The sequence below is a fragment of the Spermophilus citellus genome, assembly GCF_964194105.1.
Source record: "Spermophilus citellus genome assembly, chromosome: 10".
NCBI classification, from domain to species: domain Eukaryota; kingdom Metazoa; phylum Chordata; class Mammalia; order Rodentia; family Sciuridae; genus Spermophilus; species Spermophilus citellus.
In genome coordinates, this window is record NC_138197.1 from 34,404,147 (window position 1) to 34,426,810 (window position 22,664).

General features: G+C 34.8%; 1 protein-coding gene across 2 annotated transcripts in view; it reads left to right on the forward strand.

Annotated features, from left to right (window-relative positions):
* The window catches only part of RIMKLB (ribosomal modification protein rimK like family member B), a 76,314-nt gene extending 54,748 nt beyond the window's left edge, over positions 1-21,566 (forward strand). For both annotated transcript variants that reach the window (XM_081311479.1, XM_081311478.1), the window contains exons 3-6: positions 9,483-9,713; positions 11,571-11,657; positions 12,872-13,075; positions 18,134-21,566. In XM_081311479.1, the coding sequence (XP_081167605.1) occupies positions 9,483-9,713; positions 11,571-11,657; positions 12,872-13,075; positions 18,134-18,597 (986 nt within the window). In that variant the 3' untranslated portion in view covers positions 18,598-21,566. The remainder of the gene's footprint in view (positions 1-9,482; positions 9,714-11,570; positions 11,658-12,871; positions 13,076-18,133) is intronic.
* Positions 21,567-22,664: the final 1,098 nt, after the last annotated feature.

The following is a 22,664-nucleotide window of genomic DNA, read 5'->3' on the forward strand; positions in this document are numbered from 1 at the left end:
TTGTGTAGTTATTCAAGGTCCTCTGCTTTTATAACCAAACTGAGCCATCAGAGTTTGTCATTATGTCTCTTACTCTTTGAATATGAGCAGTTTGACTCAAGAACAGGAGGAAAATGGAATTTAATCATTTTGGTACAATACCTTGATGAGACTCTAGGTTGTTTCCTAGATTCCAAAAATTGTCTTTTTTTCTAAGCCTGGTTTTCCTTTTTGGGGGGTGTGGGGGTGGGGTGGGGAGTACTAGGGATTTAACCCAGAGGCACTTTACTACTGGACTAGATCTTTGGCCTTTTTATATTTTCTTTTGAGACAGGATATTGCTAAGTTGCTGAGGCTGGCCTTGAACTTGAAATCATCCTGTCTCAGCCTCCCGTGTTAGAGAACAGATCACAGACAGTAGACCATTAGAATATTGTTTACCTGGTATAGGTAGGGCAAAAAGCAATAAGGATCACTTTTCTTATTTCAGTATGAGAATTTAAAAACTCATGTTACTTGAAGTGAAACTGATAATTGGAAAATTATCTTTATTCACTTGGACTTGTTGAGGGCAAGGATCAGGGGAACTTGGTAGCTATTGACAAAGAATACTTTGTAAGATTGTGAAGAATTTGGAGTTAAGAGGCTAGAATGGGCTTCTAAATAACATTAGAGAGAAAGTAGAGCATGAATGAGGAGTTCAGATCTTTAAATTCTTGACTGCAGGTACCGTCGTTAGAAAATATTCCTGCTAAAAGGAGTCTCCCAGCTATTATATGCTGCTTAGATAATTAGCACAGCTAGGGATTTTAGGGTGAAATTGTACGACATTGTAAAAAGAGCTTGGGCTTTACAATTATGTAGTTAGGTCTGATTGTCCTAACTATTTATTAACCTGTTAATAAGGGCAGAGATTGGAGTTGAATGGTGGAGCCATTGTTTACATGCCAGAGAATATATTGCAATATTATCTACCTATTTCTTGTTTTTTGCCTTTGCTTTTCCCTCATTATTATTCCTGAGTATTTGAGGTTTAAATGCAATGTGGGAGGGTAACCTTACTATTATATTTTCTAAACAGTTTTCTTCAAAAAGTTCAGGATTCAAAGTTTTATATTTCCCCTTCTTTATTGTTCATTAGTCCATATGTTTCTGTTTATGGCTGTATTTGAAAGCTTTAGATAATGAAGTTTAAACTATTCTTGATTGAAAAAAAATAGATTAATGAAAACATTTGATTTTAACTAGGAGCCACTTTTAAAAAGAATTTATTTTTTTTCAAAATTGGGCAGAGGCAGACTTTTCTTCATTGCATTAAAAAGCTTCGGGCTGGGGATGTGGCTCAAGTGGTAGTGCACTCACCTGGCATGCGTGCGGCCCGGGTTCAATCCTCAGCACCACATACAAACAAAGATGTTGTGTCCGCCAATAACTAAAAGAAATTAATATTAAAAAAAAATTCTCTCTCTCTCTCTCTGTCTCTCTCTCTCTCTTTCTCTCTTTCTCTCTCTCCTCTCTCTTTAAAAAAAAAATTTAAAAAGCTTCGTATCCTTTCTCTCCTAGTTTGTTGCTAGAAGAATGAAGTAAATTTTTATGGCTGGTTTTATTATCAGTGACTTAAACACTTGTTTACTTATCTTCTATATAGCTTTTCTTTATTGTTTCTACATAGAATGTTATTTTATGAGAGAAGAAAATACAATAAAATGCAATTATTAGTTTAGATGTAGTTTTCTTGTTTACTTTTAAATGAATGAAAAGACAAATCCTTTATTGGGGCCCCAACCTGGGAAGAGTGATGGAGCTCTGGAAAGTCAAGCTGGGTCACTGGGGTGGTGTTGGGGACCAGAAATAAACAAAAACGGAGCTAGTTTTCTTGCCTGTTTGGAGTAGGGGTGGGTTTTGGGAATGCACATTGGCTTTAGGTACACTTTCTCCCAGTGAGTTCAGTGAGTACACCCTGGCTCTGATGATATACCCAGTACTCTTGGAGGGTAGAGAGTGAAGAGTGAGGCACATTTGGTACTGTATTTGGAGTGGAGTGGTACCCAGGGACCTACTACCAGTAAGCTCTATCCACAACTCCTTGCTTTTTTGAGACTTTATAGTCTCAATAAATTGCCCAGGCTGACCTCTAAGGAATTTGTGACTTTGGCCACACTCCCTCTCTGAGTATTGGTTAGAGTATTTTAAAGGATCTGGTCCCTCCCAACCTTCTCTACTGCTGGAGATTGAACCCAGGGCCTCATGTGTGCTAGGCAGAAGCTTTGTCATTTAGCTCCATCACTATCCCTGGATATAATATTTTTAACTTAAAATCCAAACCATATTAGGAAGATTTCATTCTAAGTGAAGTAGAAGTCTCGTTTCTACCATTGTATCTTTTATGCATTAAAAATGAAATAAGCCAGATAAGTTTAAGGCTAGAGGGCAAAAGCCATAAAGAAACAAGTTTTCTAGTTATAGTAGTAGTGATAGCTAACAGGCCATCAACATATATCAACCCACTATGTGAGCTAAGAGTACTTAATAACAATTATAAAGAACTTACTATGTGCTAATCATGTATTAAGTACTCTATATGTATTTTCCCTCTGCTGTCACCCTTAAAACTTCCTAGGTAGAGGTAGGACCTTAACCCCAAGATTCAGTACCCGAATAAAGCAGGTACTCAGCAAATCTATTTGAGTGAATAAAAGACTGATTGAATCCCTAAGGTTTATCTTTTTGGTTTGTCAGTTTCATTACATTTTCTGTTTCCTGAGTGATTTTTATTTCACTGTCTAGGTGTAGAAAAGCTGAAGAGAAAATTGAATTGCAGAGCTTGAATGTAAGCATTCACAAAATTTAACAATAGATTGAATCACATTATTTTAGCATTACAATTCTATTTGATGTGTCTTACCCTCTTTGCCAACTATTAGGATACAGTTGGTTATGTTGACCACAGATCCTTTTTCTTTACTATTATTATTTTTAAAAAATATTTATTTTTCAGTTTTCGGTGGACACAACATCTTTATTTGTATGTGGTGCTGAGGATCGAATCCGGGCCTCACGCATGCCAGGCGGGTGCGCTACCACTTGAGCCACATCCCCAGCCCTTATTATTATTATTACTATTACTATTTTGTACTGGGGATGGTGGGGAGGGTAGCTGCTTTATTTTGAGTCAGCTTAAGTGACTTCAGAAGTGCACCACTGAGCCCATCTATTTTAAAGGGTACTTTGAAAAAAACAGAGCATCCTTAATCTGATTGCTTCTTTGCCTGCTTTTTGTTTTCCCCTTTCTCTTATCTCTTCTCACTTTAAACCATCACTCTTGGCTACAGTGCAGCAGTGCTCAGTGATAATGAGGAATGAATAGTCTTTTTGTTTCTGTTCCCTTGACAAGGGATCTGGGTAAGGAATTTTGTTGGTTTCACATCATTTCCAAGAGACCATACCTTCAAAGATAAAAATTTTGTTCCTGCCTGGGGCATATTAAGATATTGGAGGGGAGAAGAAGTATTGCTGAGGTGTTAAAGAGGGAAATTATTTTAGGAAACAAACATATCTTGTTAGGAAGCCGCTAAGCAGATATGAAAGTCATATTCTTACATTATAAGCATATTCTTATACTTGTTTTTGATGCTTGAAAATTAATATGAGTTAATGCTTTGTGTCACTATTGAGTTACCTAATTCTTGGTACCATTTTCATATTACCAGTTGATCTGTTCTTTTTAAAATTTAGATAATCATGTTTTCTTTTTAAATTAATTTGGAACCTGATTGGGGCACAAACCAGTGATTAAAAAAAAGCATAAAGATGTCAAAATACATTCTCCTGTTAGATATAAATAAAAAGAACAAATAAAATTTTTTTTAAAAAGCACAAGGGGACATCTCTGATATGTTAGATGTACATGAAGATAAATTAACGTTTATGTTATGTATTAGTTCTGTATTACTATATGACCTGTATTCATTTGCTGAAATCTTTTATTAGTTAATACTCAAACAGATTAATTAGAAAAGAGATTCATAATGCCCTGAATACCTTAAAATGTTTAGAATTATCTGATCTTTTTTCTTTTTATAACTATTTTTGGAGGGTGGGTGTGGGTACCAGGGGTTGAACTCAGGGGGCACTCAATCACTGAGCCACATCCCCAGCCCTTTTTATATTTTATTCAGACAGGGTCTCACTGAGTTGCTTAGGGCTTCACTAAGTTGCTGAGCCTAGCTTTGAACTTTCAAGATCCTCTTGCCTCCACCTCCCAAGCTGCTGGGATTACAGGCATGAGCCACCTCCCTAAGGCTCTTTTTTCTTTTTCTTTTTTAATTTAGTGTGGTAAATACTTTTTTTGTCATTGTCATGACACTTGATATGTAAATGGCAAGAGAAATGGGGGGGGGGAATAAATAGAGCTTTTGGTGTTGGTGAGATAGAAGAAAAGAAACCATTTTTTAAAAAAAAGTAGAAAAACTGTATCAAATACCAGAAATTTTGAAATGAGAATGATCCAGCATGAGTTTTCTTTGTAGAATACTCAGGAATTTGATATGATGTCTTGATTTCTTTTGCTTCATCCCAGCTTTTTATTTAAAAAACCTTCTTCCATCTCTCTCTCTCTCTCTCTCTCATAATAGGTTTACATTCATATGCATAATACAGTTTTTAAAGGAGCTAACATTTCAGATTAAATAGCATCTCATTTTCATTTTACCCCTAAATACTTTAATGCATCCAGAAAATAAGGGCATCAACACATAATCCTATATATTATTAGCATACCTAAGAAAATTGACTGTTTAATATATATATTATATATATAATGTATATAGTAGTCTAATATATGTAGGCTCTAGAGTCAGATTTCTTAGTTGAACTCAACATATCTTTTTAAGTTTTTTCAGATTGGCTCTGGTAACATTAATAAATTCATTTGAATGTAAAGTCTACATAGCCTTAAATGTAGAACAACCTCGCCATCTTTATTTCTGGAATCACATTGTTTAAAGGTGATCAGAAGAGTTTTATCACATTCTAGATTTATCTGATCATTTCTTTTTGATATCTGCCTCATGACATTTTCTATATATTTGTATGATTATATCTAAGTTGCACATTTTGGGCAAAATTTACTTCATAGGTAATGGTGTGTACTTCTTATATATAAGACCCAGAAATACAAAATGAAAGTTTGTGCCACTATTATTGATTTATTAGTTGGCATTTGTATTTAAAGGTAATTCCCATATTGATAATGTTCTTCAAAAATGGTAGGATAATTGTAGTTTTCTCACATTACCAGTTCATAGTTATATAATAGTGATGACAAGTGAAATTCTTTTTTTAAGCCCCCTCCCCCACTTTTTTTTTTGGTACCAATGATTAAACTCAGGGGCCCTTAACCACTGAGCCACATCCCCAGCCCTTTTTTGTATTTATTTAGAGACAGGGTCTCACTGAGTTGCTTACAGCCTTGCTAAGTTGCTGAGGCTGGCTTTGAACTCCTCCTGCCTCAACTTCCCGAGCTGCTGCGATTATAGGTGTGCACCACCGCACCCAGCTTGCTCTTTCTTCATATAATTATAGATTCATGAACTTTTTAAAAAAATTTACTGTTACCAGTTTTGGCTTTAAATTAATCTTTCTGTCTATCTACTTATTTTGGTACCAAGGATTGAACCCAGTGGCCCTTAAACACCAAACCCATCCCCAGCCTGTTTTTTGTTTTTTGTTTTTAATTTTGAGTAAGGGTCTCACTAAATTGCTCAGTGCCTTGCTAAGTTGCTGAGGCTAGTCTTGAACTTGGGATCCTCCTGCCTCAACCAACTACTGGGATTACAGGTATGTATCACTGTGCCTGGTGTATTTTTCCCCCCCGATGGTCAGAGCATCTCAAATTTAGCTGGTCAGAGCACCTCAATGCTGTCTTCTGTGTCCTTGCAACAAAGATTATGAGTGTTTTTAGTGGTATATAAAACAGTACCTTCACTTGACATTTCTATTAACATTCTTAGAATTCCATAAACATTTGAAAGATTCCAGAAATCCTGAAAAATCCTTCAGAACTCTAGAGGATGGAAGAATATAAATGCCATTCAGAAAGAAGCTTATGAGTTGTCTGTCTGTCTTTCCTGAGAAATAAGCACTAGGGTTTACTATTAATAGTATAGTCAAACTCTACTTTCAAAGAGCAGAAGTTCAGGGTAGGCTTTGAGGAACTCTCCACTTAATTATGGGGAAGAAGATTGTTAATAGCCTAAGGAATCTTTCAAATTAGAGATTGGCTCATAATACCCTCACTCTACCTTGACAACAGCAGTGACCTTTTAATAAGTAATACATTTTTTTATCTCAAAAAATAAAAAGGAACAAATACGTTCTGTTATCCCAGTGCTCTTCTAACGTTAACTCTTCATTGGCTGTTAATGCTTGCTCATACGCTTAATCTAATATTTATATCCAAAATATTCATGTTGAAATCTTGCTCTCGGTTTTAAGTTTACAAACTAGATGAACAGTTTGACAAATTAATGTTTAAGATCTTAATTTAAAGACAATATAAGGGGTTGGGGACTAGTTCAGTGGTAGAGCATTTGCCTGGCATGCATGGTTCAACTCCCAGTATTATGATAAATGAATAAATGACCGAATGAATGAATGAGTGGGAGTGGTGTTGAAAACAAAATTGAGTAGTATTATTTGGAATATGTGTTTTTAGAGCGAGTGTAATGAAATGGTAGGTAAAGTTGTTTACACATTCGTACACATTTATATTCTGAATAACATGGATCTAAGAAATGTCAGCCATTCTTTTTATTTCAGTTTGTGAGCTGTACATCAAAGAGTAGTCTTTCCTAGAAAAACCTAAGAGATCTGTAGCACATGATACTAGAAGATGTCACTTTGCCTTTTTGATTCACACTCTGTCTCCAGTCTTGGACCACCTTTTGCTTACCTAAAATAGCAGTGTTCAGTTCTATTAAAGGAGGCATTGAGTTTCTTCATATTCTCAATAATATCTATAGACTTGGTGTACGATATAAATCTGATTCTGATTTTGGTAGAATCACCCCCATTTTCTGGTGGTAGCAGATGGACAGTTTATTCTAGTGACAGGAATCATTCTACTCTCAAGTCATATCCCTTTTGGGGAGGGGGCATGGGGAGTGTTGCACATTGAACTCCAGGGCTCTGAACTACATCCCTAGCTCTTTGTTTTAATTTGGGAAAGGGTCTTGCTAAATTGCAATCCTCCTGCTGTAGCCTTCCAAGTTGTCATGATTATAGATGTGCTTTAATCAAGCTGAGGTTTTCCTTTCCTTTCTTTTTATGTAGTACTGGTTATTGAACCTAGGACTTCATACATGCTAGGCAAGTGTTCTACCACTGAGCTAACTATATCCCTTAGCCCTCAACTTTCCCTTTTTCTATCTTTGTCTCCAAACTTTAATTCTCAATGGTAGTATGTGTTCTTTTCCCCAGTTTTTTAAAAAAAAATACTCTTTAGATTTGCCTATCTTAGTCAAGCCCTTGGTAAAGCTTAAGAAATGAGTAAGTGTAGGATTCTAGAAGTCTGCTGTCCATGATCTCAAGGTACCTATAATAGCAGAGTGGATGCTTGAGGGGAATGTTGGGAAGCCTCTGGCAAACTTTATATCTGCTGATGACAACATAGACTCTAGGGGAGAAGAATTTCTAATTTTCCTTCACCATCAAAATGTTATATGAGGGTCATGTCTTTGGTGGATTCTCATAATAGAATTCTGCTGTCATGTGGTATATGGGAAGTGCTTCTAAGATCCTGCCATAGATGGGAGGGGTGAAAGATAGGGATGGTGTGTTCTGTAAACAGGAAATGTCCAGCACACTCTCTTAATTAAAAACTCGTTAGCTCATAATATGTGATCTTGCTTACTTATCAACTTACCCTAATAGCAGTATCTTACATCAATAAAATTATAGTTGAGGCATATAAATTGAGAAGATCCTTGAGCTTTTATCTAATACTTCTATTTAGGGAGGCTCCAAATAATACAGGAACAAGGTATTCATAAGTTACTCCTTAAAACCTACTTTGACTTTAAAATTTTATGTATATTTATTTTTAAAGCACTCATACAAAAATTTCAAATGTATTCACCTCCCATCCAATTCTGTAAGTATTTAGTGTTACTGATGTATTTTCTCCACTGTAGTCTTAAGTATATAGAAAACATATACTTTTTAAAACATTCAGGTTTTATATTTTTATACAAATTACTTTAGAAGTCTATCAGAGACCTCTTTCTATGTCAATGCATATATAGCATTCATTTTTTAGGTGGGCTGAATTGAATTACATTTTATAGAAGTAACCTATGATCAATCCCTTACTGAAGGACAGTTCATTGAATAAACATTAAGCAATTACTATGTATTGATATTCTTTTCTGAATGCTCAGGATGGATTAATAAATGAGACAAATAAGGTCCTTGTTCTCAAGATTTTGTGAGGAGAAACAGATATATAAATAATTAATTTTTATTATTCGCTTTTCCATATTTTCATTGGTGCATTACAGTTGTACATTATTTGGGGATTTGTTATTGTATATTCGTACATGCACACAGTAGAACAATATAATTTGGCCAGTATCATTCTCCATTATTTCCCTTTTCTCTTCTCTCCTCTCTTCTCTACCAATCTCCCTTCACTTTTTATGAGATCACCCTCTACCCTTTTTTTCCCTTTTTCTGATTTCCACATGTGAGAGAAAACATGACCCCTGACTTTCTTTTTTTTTTTTTTAATATTTATTTTTTTAGTTCTCGGCGGACACAACATCTTTGTTGGTATGTGGTGCTGAGGATCGAACCCGGGCCGCACGCATGCCAGGCGAGCGTGCTACCGCTTGAGCCACATCCCCAGCCTGACCCCTGACTTTCTGGGTTTCACTTATGTTCATGAAATATTCTCAGGTTCCATCCATTTTTCCCACAAATGATATAGTTTCATTTTTTTATGGTTGAATAAAACTCCATTGTGTTCATATACCACATTTTCTTTATTCATTCATCTGTTGATGGGCACCTAGGCCGGTTCCATAGTTTGGCTGTTGTGAATTATGCTGCTGTAAACATGGGTATGTATGTATCATTATAGTATGCTGACTTTAGTTCTTTGGCTTTAATTAGCTTTTAGACATAGTAATTGAGGTAACACTTATAGTAAAGTTAGGACAGAAACATTGAGGGGTAGGTGTATGTCTCTGGGTGTATGTATGTGTGATATTCATGACATGACATTCTTTTTAATGGCTGTGTAGTAATCATTGTTGGCATATATATGATTTAGTTAACCTGTATAGGAATTTTCTTTTTTCTTACAAAGGAGTGTGTCTCTCTCCCAACCCAATATTAACAACATAGTACATTTAATTTTGTGATCTAAGTTTTTGTGTATAACTGTTCCTCTGTTTTATTATCTATTCCTTTCTAAAGATTTTGGTTTCATTCCTGTATTTTAGGTCTACGGATCAATGGAGAACTAATCTCTGCCTACCCCCAAGTGGTGGTTGTGAGAGTTCCAACCCCTTGGGTACAAAGTGATAGTGACATCACTGTTTTGCGCCATCTAGAGAAGATGGGATGCCGATTGATGAACCGACCCCAAGCCATCCTTAACTGTGTTAATAAGTTCTGGACATTTCAAGAATTAGCTGGCCACGGTGTTCCTCTCCCAGATACTTTCTCTTATGGTGAGGCCATTAGTAAGGACATATACCTAAGTGTTCAAAGCACTGATAATTTTTAGATCCATATTAATTTATATTGTAGATTTGTGAACATGAAGAAGCTTCTTAAGAGAGTGACTTTCAGTATTAAGAATTTTGAGTTATGTCTTCAGATTAGTTTCACAGTATGAGGTAGAATGAGGTTAGCAAAATTTTTTTGGTAAAGTTCTTTGTGGTGACCTTCAATAATACTGTTGTGCAGAAACTGCTAGAGACAATGCTTAAGTGAGTTTGGCTCTGTTCTAATTAACTATCATAAAAGTAAACAGCAAGCCAAAGTTTGAGGTAAAAGATAACAATTTTATATTTGTGTGATTTCTTATTGTCATTATAATTTTCATAACTTCATAAATATATTTTTAAGAAAATATCTTAAGTGTTTCTGAAACTATCTGTAGTTTCAGAATCTTTTTTTTTTAAAGATCCATCTGCTAAGGATTAATACTCCTGTAAAATACAATAAAAATATCACCACAGTTGCTTTAAAGCTTCTAGTTAGTGTTTACTCTGTTTGTGTTTATCATATGTCAATAACAAGTCATAAACATGCACAGGTTACAAGACCATACTTTGAGTAGCAGTGCCGTGAACAATATTATGCTAAAGTATTTCTTGCCCTTCCAGTTTTTCTAGTTTGGAAAAGATCAGTACAGTATTTTCCACAGACATTTCTCTAAATAAATCTCCAGTTGAATACTTGGAGGTTCTCCCCCCCACCCTCCCGCCACTTTCTTTAATTCAGGGTTAGGAATCAAACCCAGAGCCTGATGGATGCTAGGCAAGTTCTCTAACTGTAATCTATACTTCCAGCCTTTATTTAAAAAAAAAAAAAAAGTGGATCAATGAGAATTCTGTCTTCCTGATACTTTTGGTATATTAGCTTATATTATGGGTTCTGGAATTCTGGTTTTTATGAGAATAGAAAGAAGAAAAAGGTTAATCAAATCCATCAACTCTAATATTGATGGATTAAAATTTGTTGGCTGAATTATTTTAATTTCTCTAAACTGCAAATTAACTTTTTCATGGCTTGATTTCCCTCTATAATCATGCTGAGTTTTTACTAGCTACATTCTATTTATGCTCTAATCTTGCTGTTGTATCATTTGTTCCTGGGCAATAAAGACAAGTAAGAAACAAGACAACCCATGGATTCTGAGTGCCTCAGTGTATAATGAACTCTTATTAATCACAGCATAACAATAAATAAGCTGTGTGTTTGATAATTAAGAGAGGTATGTATGCCTGCATCTGTAGGTGTATACATGCATGCAGTATCTCCTCAACCCTGAATAAATCTTTTGTTAACCAACTCAGTATTCAGTGCCCCCCCTCACCTCCCCCCCTCACCTCCCCGCCCCCCACCCCAGTATTGGTGATTGAGTACAGGGCCTAGTTAGTATTCTACCACTGAGCTACACCTTATCCAGCCTTCGTTGTTTAGTTTCTTAATCTGAGGAAGGAATGTATATATTAAATCTTGTGGTTTTGGTTATTTGTGTGGTGGAGGGTTACAGTATTAAAAATATGAAAAATGATATTATTTTTAACTGAAAGACATTTTTTCTTTAGGTTGGATATCAGAATATGTACAGTTTAAGAAAGCTATTACCTGTTTTACAAGGAGTAGTTTTTTAAAACTGATAACTGAGTAATACTTTCAACTTACTTGTCTTCTCCAAGAAAACATTAGCTACATACAGACTTTTACTTTCTACCTTCCTGAACTATTTATTTTTGGCCTCCATAAAATTGTTCACAAAATACTTCTGTTGTTCTTAGATTTCTTTCTTTCTTTTTTTTTTTTTTTGCCTAAACCAGGTGGCCATGAAAATTTTGCTAAAATGATTGATGAAGCAGAAGTACTGGAGTTCCCAATGGTAGTGAAGAATACACGGGGTCATAGAGGTATTGTATAAGTTCTTGACATGATACAGAATTTTTAAATTATTTTTGAAAATTAATAAGGGTGATTTTGTAACAGAATGCTGAAGGATAAAGAGAAATTGATAGGTACATGACATGTCACACTTCTAGGTGGTTATTGCAATATAAGTTTAACTAGAAGCTGTTTCTGTTTAGAGTTAGTTGTTCTAGGTGTTTTACATGCACATTCATAGTAAGCCTTAAATTAATTACTTTTATCTTCCTTCTTAAAAATTTGAACACCTTAGATCTCTAACTTAAATCATCTCCCTCCCAATTTATAAGTTTAAATTCTTGGATATTTAAGGCAAACTATAAGTTTTTTTATAAGAGTCTGTGAAAATATGTAATGACTTCAAGTTAAGGGAAGAATGTTTAAGGCATAAAATGATTTATAAACATGAGGACAGTACAAATTTAGTGCTTTGACTGGGATGGCGGGATCAGTTTAGCTGGAACTGTTGACTGAATCAGAAGGGACATGGGTTTTGTCCCCCAAGAAAGGAATTTATAATTACATTTAAAAAGAGCTACTTTGATTGGCACAAAAATAGGAGTAGAACAGACTAATGAATTTAGAAATAAGTTGACATGTATAATAACATGCTATGTTACTCCATACTAATACAGTATTAATATTATAGGATAGTATATGACACTTACACTTTTAACTCAGAGGGAAAAGTTTTGTTAATAAATGATGCTAGCATTATTGGCTAATCTCTGGATTTTTACCTTTCAGCATTTGCCAAAATGAGTTCTAGTTTACCATAAAGTATGGAGGTTGAGGGAATGGTAGAAGAAGATTATTAGCTTTGTCTTTAAACATTCTTGTATTATCTCATTAATTATAATTAAATTACATTCTAACAAGGAAAACTTTAAAAAGTGTAATTTTTTATTTCCTTTTTTTCTTTATACCAAGAATTGAACCCAGGGACACTTTGCCACTGAGCTATATCCCCAGCTCTTTATTTTATTTTGTGACAGGATCTCACTAAGTTGCTGATGCTGGCCTCAGACTTGTGGTCCTCCTGCCTTAGCCTCCCAGGTCCCTGAGATTATAGACAAGCACCATCATGCCCAGCTGTAATTAGTTTTGAAAGAATAGATTGGTACTCAAGAATGTGCAGGTAGTAGATATTAACTGCCTACAGTTTGACTTATGTGTATATATTATTCTTTTTAAATCACAGGTAAAGCTGTTTTCTTGGCTCGAGATAAACATCATTTGGCTGATCTAAGCCATCTTATTCGTCATGAAGCTCCATACCTGTTCCAGAAGTATGTTAAAGAGTCTCATGGACGGGATGTGCGAGTCATTGTTGTCGGAGGCCGTGTTGTTGGTACCATGTTACGTTGTTCAACAGATGGGAGAATGCAAAGCAACTGCTCACTAGGTAAAAGTAATGCAGGTGTCTTTCTGATATATAAAGTAAATGTTATAGCTTTTGTCCTGTATTTGTATACAGCTATAGGCCTTTTTACTTAATAAGTTTTTTTTAACAATTTTTAAACATGCTGTAAATTCAGTATACTTTTTTTTTTAATAGAGTTAGAATTCTCTGATCATGAAAATTTACTGTCACCCAGGTTGAATTTATAACCTGAGTTAATACATGTATGAGATATCCAACCAAATTTAAGAGTTTTTGTCTTTGGAGATATATTTATCTTATATATAAGTGGAATTTATTCAGGCTGTGGCCTGAATGTTATGTTATGACCTACTTTACTTAGCAGTCCAAACAAGATTGCTAATTCTGATTTACCTAAATATGTGTTTTCCAGGGCTGGGGTTGTGGCTCAGCAGTAGAGCGCTTGCCTAGCATGTGCGAGGCCCTGGATTCGATCCACAGCACCACATAGAAATAAATAAAATATATTGTGCCCAACTACAATTAAAAAATAGTTTTAAAAAATGTGTGTTTTCCTTGATCTCTAACTGAAGTGTATCAGAGGTTAGTCTTTCAATTTTCCTCTTCCCTGTTTATATCACTTACTTAGTAATCTAGCTCCGGACTTTAAATACCATCATATGCTTATTATTTTCAAATTTGTGTCTTTGATTTAGCCTTTATCCCTGAACTCCTTGCTCATACAAGTAACTAACTACTTACCATGTTCATACTTGAACACCTGATCTGTCCATCCTACTTCATGTTCTACCCACAATATTCTCATCATTCAATGAATACTCTGTTCTTCAGATTAGACAAAAATCTAGTCATCCTAATCCCCCTGTTTTCTTTAACTGCAAAGTGTTAAGAACTCCTTGAAATCTTTAGTCTCTCCAAATATATTCAAATCTGCCCATTTCTCACCATTGCATTTCAGAATGGAAACATTGTAAAACTATAAAGAAAAAGCAGTGTATTTTTCTTTTATTTGGATTACCTTGATAGCCCCTTAATTGGTCTTCTGGATTGTGTTCTTCTCATCTTTTCCTAACAAAGTAATGATACAACAGATCCTTGTACAGCAGTAATTCTCTTCGCTATTTATGTTTCACTTTTCATTATTTCATTTATAGTATGAAAAAACTAGCAAATTTTATAAGTGAATTATACGTAACTTCTAAATTTTGCACCATTCTAAGTATATGAAGTCTTACACCCTCTGGTGATATCCTCCATCTCACCTAGGACATGAATCATGCCTTTGTATAGCATATCTACATTGTACGAAATACCCACCTTTAACTTGGTTATCAGATTGACTAACCACTGAACAATGATTCCAAAGTACAAGAATAGTGGTGTTGGGGCAGTTTTATTACAGTATGATTGTCAACTTTTATTATTGTTGTTAATATCTAACTGACTAATTAATAAATAAACTTTAACATAGCTAGGTATTGTAGGAAAAAAACCATAGTAAATGGTTTGGTATGCACAATTACCGGCATCTATGGTAAGGAGAGGGGTTGTCTTACAACATATTTCCCACAGATGAGGGAGGATTACTGTATATTGCAAGACATATCAGATCTTGCTCACAGTCCTTTAGTAGTGCCCCATTTAATTTAGAGAAAAACAAGTTTATGTAGTGGCTACTAGACCCTACATAATTTTATTCCTAGTTACTTTTCTGAGATCTATAACCACATGGATGAATCTCAAAAACATCATGTTGAATAAAAATGCAAGTCAGAGGAGAATATATGTAGTCTGATTCCTTATTATGTAAAATTTAAATATACAGCAAAACTTAACAGTGCATAGTTAAGAATGCAAACATTATAAAACTATAAAGAAAAAGCAGTGTATTGATAAGCTTGAAATTCAACATAAAGACTTATTTCTGAAAATATAGGATATAGAGTAGGAGCACACAGAGAATTTGAAAGGAATTAGTTATATAATTTTCATTGTAAAATTGTCTCCTTAGTTATATTAATTCCAAAGTTTTTTTGTTTGTTTGTTTGTTAAGTTTGTTGTGAATGGAATGATTTTCCTGATTTCTTCTTTGACTGAATCACTGTTGGAGTACAGGAAAGCTGTGGGTTTATGGGTGTTGATCTTGTATCCTGCTACTTTGATGAACTCATTTATAAGCACTAGAAATCTTTTGGTGAAGTTTTTTTGGGGTCTTCTAGATATAGGATCATGTCATTGCAAACAGATAGTTTGACTTCTTTTCTTATTTGTATCCCTTTGATTTCCTTTTCTTATCTGATTCCTGGCTAGTGTTAGAAGGAGTATATTGAGTGGTGAGAGTGGACAACCTTCTTCCTGATTTTAGAGGAAATACTTTTAGTTTTTCTCCATTCAGTATGATGTTGGCTTTGGGTTTGTCATAAATTTATGGCGTTTATGAGGTTGAGCTAAGTTCCTTCAATCCCTAGCTTCTCCAGCATTTTTAATGTGAATGGATACTGAATTTTATCAAAGGCTTTTTCTGCATCTTTTAAGATGATTATGTGATTCTTGCCCTTACTTTTTTTTTAAGTGGTAAATTACATTTATTGATTTGTGTATGTTGAACCAGCCTTGTATCTCTGGAATGAAACTTACATGAAAACTATCATTTTTCTGTGTTTTTTAATGTGGTTAGCTAATATTTTGTTAAGGATTTTTGCATCTATATTCATCAGGAGTATTGATCCGTAGTTTTCTTTCCTTGATGTGTCTTTGTCTAGTTTTGGTATCAGAGTTGTACTAGCTTTATAGAATGTATTTAGGAGTGTTCTCTCCCTTTAATTTCATGGAATAGTTTGAGAAAGATTGGTATTAATCTTTCTGTACAGTCTGGTATAGCTCAGCTGAGATTCCATCTGGTTCTGGGCTTTTCTTTTTTTTCTAAGGCTTTAATTGCTGTTTCAGTTTCATTCACTTGATTATAATGTATATCTTCTTCCTGATTCAATTCGGGCAGGTTATGTGTGTCTAGAAATTTGTCAGTATCTTCTAGATTTTCTAGTATATTGGAGTAGAAGCTTTCAAAATAGGTTCTGATAATCCTTTGGATTTTAGAAGATTCTGTGGTGATATCTCCTTTTTCATCTTTAATCTTATTGAGTCTTCTCTCTCTTACCCTTGATTTTCTAAGTGATTTCTCAAAAATGACTCTACTCTCCTTCAGTTCCCATTTATTATCATGGTCATCATTATCACCACTACCACCAGTGATACTGGGGATTGAACCAAGGGTGCTTTACTCTGAGCTACATCCCAAGCCCTTTTTAAATTTTGAAACATGAACTTGCTAAATGGCTGAGGTTCTCATTAAATTGTTGAAGCTGGCCTTGAATTTGCAATCCTTCTACCTCAGCCTCCTGAGTTGCTGGAATTAACAGCTGTGTACAAACATACTGACTTTCCTTAAGTTCCTCTACTGAATTTTTTCGTTCTGTACTTGGTGCTGTACCACTGAGCTGTATCCCCAGCCTTTTTTTTAAATTTTGGGACAGTCTCATTAAGTTGCCCAAGCTGACCTCAAACTTGAGATCCTCCTATTTCAGTCTCCTGAGTAGTTGGGATTACAGGTATGCACCACTGTTCTCGGATGTTCTCTACTGAATTTTTTAAGTTGGGAAATCATGTTTTGTTTTTGCTTTAGAAAGTTTTTAAAATTGAACTTGAATCTCATTAACTTCTTATTTCTTTCATTCAAGTGGTAGATTGATTTTTATCTTGCTGTTGCATCAGGGCTCACTCAGCTCTGGTTATTTGCATCATATTATGTATGTCCTCTGCAGACACTGGGAAGCTTTGTTTCTTGAACCTCCCCTACCAGCTTTGGTGGTGGTAGGGAGGACTCAGCACACCAATCTAGCTACTCTTTGGCCTCTTTGAATTCAAGGAGAAAAGCGTGCTCATGTAATATTGTTAGAGGTACTTCTGTGAATGCACAGAGCTATTTCACTCAAACTTTTCTCAAAGGTCTTTTCCTTCTTTCTCTCTTCAGAATCCTGAAGCTAGTCTCCAAGAGAGAACCTAGTTCTGCTTCATTTCTCTCAGATAACAGCAAAGCCCATATATCACCATGTTCAACTAGTTAACAACCCAGAAGCTTTTTTATTTTAGGAATGGCAAGATAAATTAGAGTGTAGGTTGTATAGAGGAACAGAGCCATGTTCAGCCATTCTTTCCTAGGTCTTTATTTTTCATCTCAGCTGTCTTTTTCAAATTAAAAATTTATGAAAGTTTTTTCTTATGTAACATAAAGTGGCCTAACTGTTTTTGTGCAAAAGTTCATTATATAATTAGCACTCTATATCTACGGGTTCTGCTTCCAAAGATTTAACAAACTACAGATTGAAAATATATATTTTTATTCCATCAAATTCCAAAAACAAACCTTGAGTTTGCCATGTGCTAATCTGCAAATCAAGCGATGTATGGGCATACCCTGCTGTAGTCTCCTGCCATATGACAGATCCTTGGTCTCTCCCCACACTTGTTGTTTGAGCATTGTTCATCTTGAGTCTTCTTTTTGTAATGTGCAGTTAGGCCTGCAGTGATGATGTTGTATTGAACATGTTGGAGGTATTTTGGGATCATTACTCCTAAACAGTACAGTATAAGAACTTTGTATTCAGTATTGTAAATAATCTAGAGCTTATTTTAAATTTTGTACTACATCATTTTGTATGAGACTTCAGCATGTGTAGATTTTGTATTTGGATGGTTGTGGAACCACTTCCTGTTGGTTATCAATGAGCATGTGTATTAGGTTCATATTATTGCAGGTAAGATGTGCTTTAGAGAAAGTTTAATGACTTTCTCAGAAAAAGTAACATTGAAAAAGTGCTAAAGTCAATTATTTAAGAGACTAGATAAGGACAGAATCTCTAATGCAGTAAATCTAGAGTCCAAAATTCCAGTTATATACTAGAATAGCACCTTTGTTTTCATTACAGATTTAGAAGAGAGGATTAGCCTTATGAGACTAACATCAGTTTTACTTCAAAACTTGTTATTTTGGTAACTTTTTTCTTGTTTCTCCTTTGCCAGGTGGTGTGGGAATGATGTGTTCATTGAGTGAACAAGGAAAGCAGCTAGCTATCCAGGTGTCTAATATCCTGGGGATGGATGTGTGTGGCATTGACCTGTTGATGAAAGATGACGGCTCCTTCTGTGTCTGCGAGGCCAATGCAAATGTAGGTTTCATCGCCTTTGATAAGGCTTGTAATCTAGATGTAGCTGGTATCATAGCAGACTATGCCGCCTCCCTTCTGCCCTCTGGCCGGCTCACCCGGCGTATGTCCCTGCTCTCCGTGGTGTCCACGGCCAGTGAGACTAGTGAGCCGGAGCTGGGTCCCCCTGCCAGCACTGCTGTCGACAACATGAGCGCAAGTTCCAGCTCTGTCGACAGTGACCCTGAAAGCACGGAGCGAGAGCTACTCACCAAGCTCCCAGGGGGCCTATTCAACATGAACCAGCTGCTAGCCAATGAAATCAAACTCCTAGTGGAGTGACTCCACTGGTAAATAATTAACCAACAAAACCCTTGTAAAACCTTCTTTTTCTTTTTTCCCTTTTCTTTTTTAAGCCAACTTGCAATGCTGTTCATGGAGGATGCTCAGGAGGATGAGAGGAAAATTAGTAGGATTAGTTGAGAGAAGAGGGAAATAGATGAGATCTTTGCTAATAAGATATTACTGACTAATTTACAGATTCTACAAAGAGGCAGAAGAGGTGGGATAGAACGATGTCAGGAGGCTCTCTTAGTTACTTTTTAAATTACCAAAAACTGTATGCTTTCAGGCCATGAGGCACATGAAAATTTTGTTCATGGTTCCTTTTGTTTTTATACAAAACGTTGATTTGGTTCAAATATCCGATAGCATAACCTTACATTGTGTTTGAAAATTTGTAAAGAGCGAGGAAAACATCTGCCTAAATTACAGGAATTTTTAATCTGTAAATCTGAAAATTCTACCATTTTGCTGTTAAATAGCAGCTTTAATTCATAGTTGTTTATGAAATCTTAAGGGGCTCTTTTATTGGTATTTTTCATTTTTATGTTTTGTTTTTTTCCCCTTAATTTGGGTGGGAGGGCAAAGTAAATATAACCCAATAAAGACTTTTTTTAATGACAAAATTGGCATGTTTGCATGATGACAGAGAAATGAACAGTATTGCAATGTCTGGTATACAAAATAACATTTACTCAATGTAGATAAAGTTACGCTAGTTTAAAATATGTGCATTGACTTGTATTTGTTAGTGTTTTAGTCTTTTTTGAAAGATATATGCTCTGTTAATGTTACTTTTTTTTTTTAATACATGCTAGTCTAACATTCCCTGCTCTATGCCTGCATCTTTTAATAATGGCCAAAGTGGAAAAAAAAAATGCTACTTTTTTGTTAACAAGACATTGACTTGAAACATGTACATTTAAAACCTTTTATTTTTTTTTCTGTTTTTCTCTTTGTGGTTGGACATTTAAAGAATAAGGACAAGGAAAAATATTTTTGGGGGGCACATCAGGGACCTATAATTTCTTAAGTATAAAGCTAAAGTGTTTTCTAACGCCAGCGTTACATATTTGCATTTTTCACATTTTATAAGGGAGTATATATGTATGTGTGTGCACGCATGCATGTGTTTGTGTTTTGCTTTTTATTTATACCAACCAAACAAAAAGGATAGATTGTAGAGAATGGAGCATGATGGGAAACACAGTTTTTTACTTTAAAAAACAGATGCATTGTTTTCATGACTTACTTGGGGTAGAGGTAGTCACCTAAAGACATAAGAATAGGTGCTTCTTAGGCCTTCATGTGTATTATATGTATGTTGTTTGGTTTTTTCCTTTGTTTCTAGACTGTTCGGTGTATGATTTATTCAAAGCTACATGCTTTTTGTCAATGCTCATGGCTATGCATTTTCTCTTTTTACACATAGGATTTGGGGTTGGGTAGACTGGATGTTTTTATTTGGGGATTAAATTAGCAGTATTGAGTCTCATATAGCCCTACTCCTAAGCCTTCAGTACTGACCACTCTTTTTATTCCTTTATTTTCTGAATCACAAAAGCCCCAGAACTGCATATAATATGAGCCTTTATAACATTGGTTAAATTATCTTAATGATGGGTTTGGAAGGTGTGTTAAGAAATGGAGGTGCTACAGAGCTCAACATAATTTTTTAAACAGCAAGTTCCATCTCCCTACAAATCCTCTGAAGCTTTTACCCAAGCCCTTCCTTGCCTCTCCAGTGCTATTTTTCCTTCAGATGGACCTTAACATAATTTCTTGGACACTACTAGAGAGACTTCGAGGCAATAATAAAAGATCAGTATTAACCAGCTCTAACAGAGGTTTGATCATGCTTACTTGTACAGTTTTTCCCCGTTTTAAAAAGGAATGTAATAAAACTTGTTTTTTCCATAGAATTAAATACTATTAAAATTGAGTGAAAGGTTGATTGTTGACAAATAGAATAGTACCTCTAATCTGTGCACTGTCTCATTTCACCTGAGAAAAAATATAACTGAAGAGGAGTTTCTAATTTATCTTTAGTATATTCTAATTGCATCTAAAAGAATTTGACTTGCACAGGGTTATTGGGGGACTCAGACTCACATAAGTACCTCTGCCTCATTAACAAAAATAAATACTTGGTACTTTTGCCGAATGACCATATTTTGAAAGGTGCATACTATTTGGTATAGAGAAATAAATGAAGAACTGCTTAATCAAACTATCATTCATATGTTCATGTAGAGACCATCTGGTTGCCATACATATTATGATACATATACTTTGAACAGTTATATATCATATGTATATAGGTTAATATGTATTTAAAAACACAAAACGAACAACCTCCTTATTTGATGAAAAACTAATTTTGTGTTGTGGGTAAGGGATGAGGAAAAATGTAGTTAGCCATTTTTTAACAACCAAATTAAGCAACCATTTTCAAGAAATATCTGAAATCTTCACCTATACTTTTACTCCCTGTTTGTCCATTTTCTGTGCATTCATACTATATTAAAACATGACCAGTCTATTTCTGGAGTTCACACTCACACATTAGAATGAGAAGGTTAGGAATGATCATATTAGATTTCAAAAACATGGGTATCTTGAATTTCCTCAAAAATTAAGGTAAAGAACAAGAAAAAAAAATCATGCTGGAAGAACTCAAAGTGAATATCAGCATTAGATATTTAAGTGGTAGTTGAATTTATTTTCATAATTGTTCAATAACTTTTGTATGATCTTCACTATTATGAGAGATAAAATGTATTTATCAAATATATGTAATCATTATCATGCCAAATTCTGAATTATTGTTAAATTTTTGTATATTGTTAAAATTGTAATTCTAAATTGTATTTTTAAAATAATTCTTTCTGATATTGTTTTTATGTCACCCATGATGAAAACTGGACTTTTACTATATTATCTATACATATGAACTATTTCCATTTAAAAATTTTTAATAGTCTTTTTTCTTTTTTGGTGCCTATAATTGGTCATTTCTGCTGGCTTTTCTCCAATGAACTTTGAAAAAATCTTTCTGTATATGCTATCAATAAGAAAACTACCCTGGAACATTAGAAAAATCCAACAAGAGACTTGCTTTCATGGAGCACTTTGTCAGACTTTGAGAAAAGGTACCGAAGGCATTGAAAAAAGTCACTGACTTTCAAAATCATCTCCTTTTTTCTCAAGAAGAAAGCAATGGGAAAAACAAATTCTCTTCGTTCAGTGAGCCCCCACTTTGGGGCTTGGGGGGCTTAGAGACATTGTGAAATCAACCCTTGTGTTATATTTTTCTCCTGGCTCGCTTTTTTTGAGAAGGTTTATGGGCTATTTGGCTGGTGAGACACGATCCCCTCCTAAGAAAATGTAGGTGCTCAGACAGGTAACCTCTGCTGCTACTGTTTTTATTTGTTTGTTTGTTTAATTTTATTTAAAATTTGTTTTTGTTGTACTAGGATTTTAAAAATATGTAATATATTGCAGGATTTATAACCAGGTTCACTGCTCTTTCTTTTTTTTCTTCTTAAACAAAACAAAACAAAATTTCATTTAAAATACAGTGTAGGTGCATTTGAAGCTTGGATATTGGAATATTTCGGTAGTGGACAGAAATCTGCTGTTGGAATCTCTAGTCTTCCAGGTTTAATTTGAAATGTTTTTAGTTTTGTTTTCGATTTTTGTGTGGTATTTTATTTCCTTTATACCAGTGCCCTTTTGCCATGCTGTTTTGGTGGCTGTCTAACTCTAGTGAAAATTTTTCTATATTAACGAAAGTTTGGCTTTTAAAATTCCTTAATGTTTTGGATTTTTAAAATTGTTTTTAAAGAAATATTCTAATTGCTTGCACTGTTACTGTTCTTTGCCAGCCTTTTCAGGAGCCAAAAAAACAAATACAAACAAACAAAAAAATACCCAGAGAAAAAACTTTCCTTCTTCCCCCTTCCTGATGATGAGTGAGAAGTATTGAGAACTTTCGGGGTCAGTGCCCTTCTAAACTCCCCTTCCCCCAATAATGCAGCTGTATAATGAATGCTAAATGCAGCGGT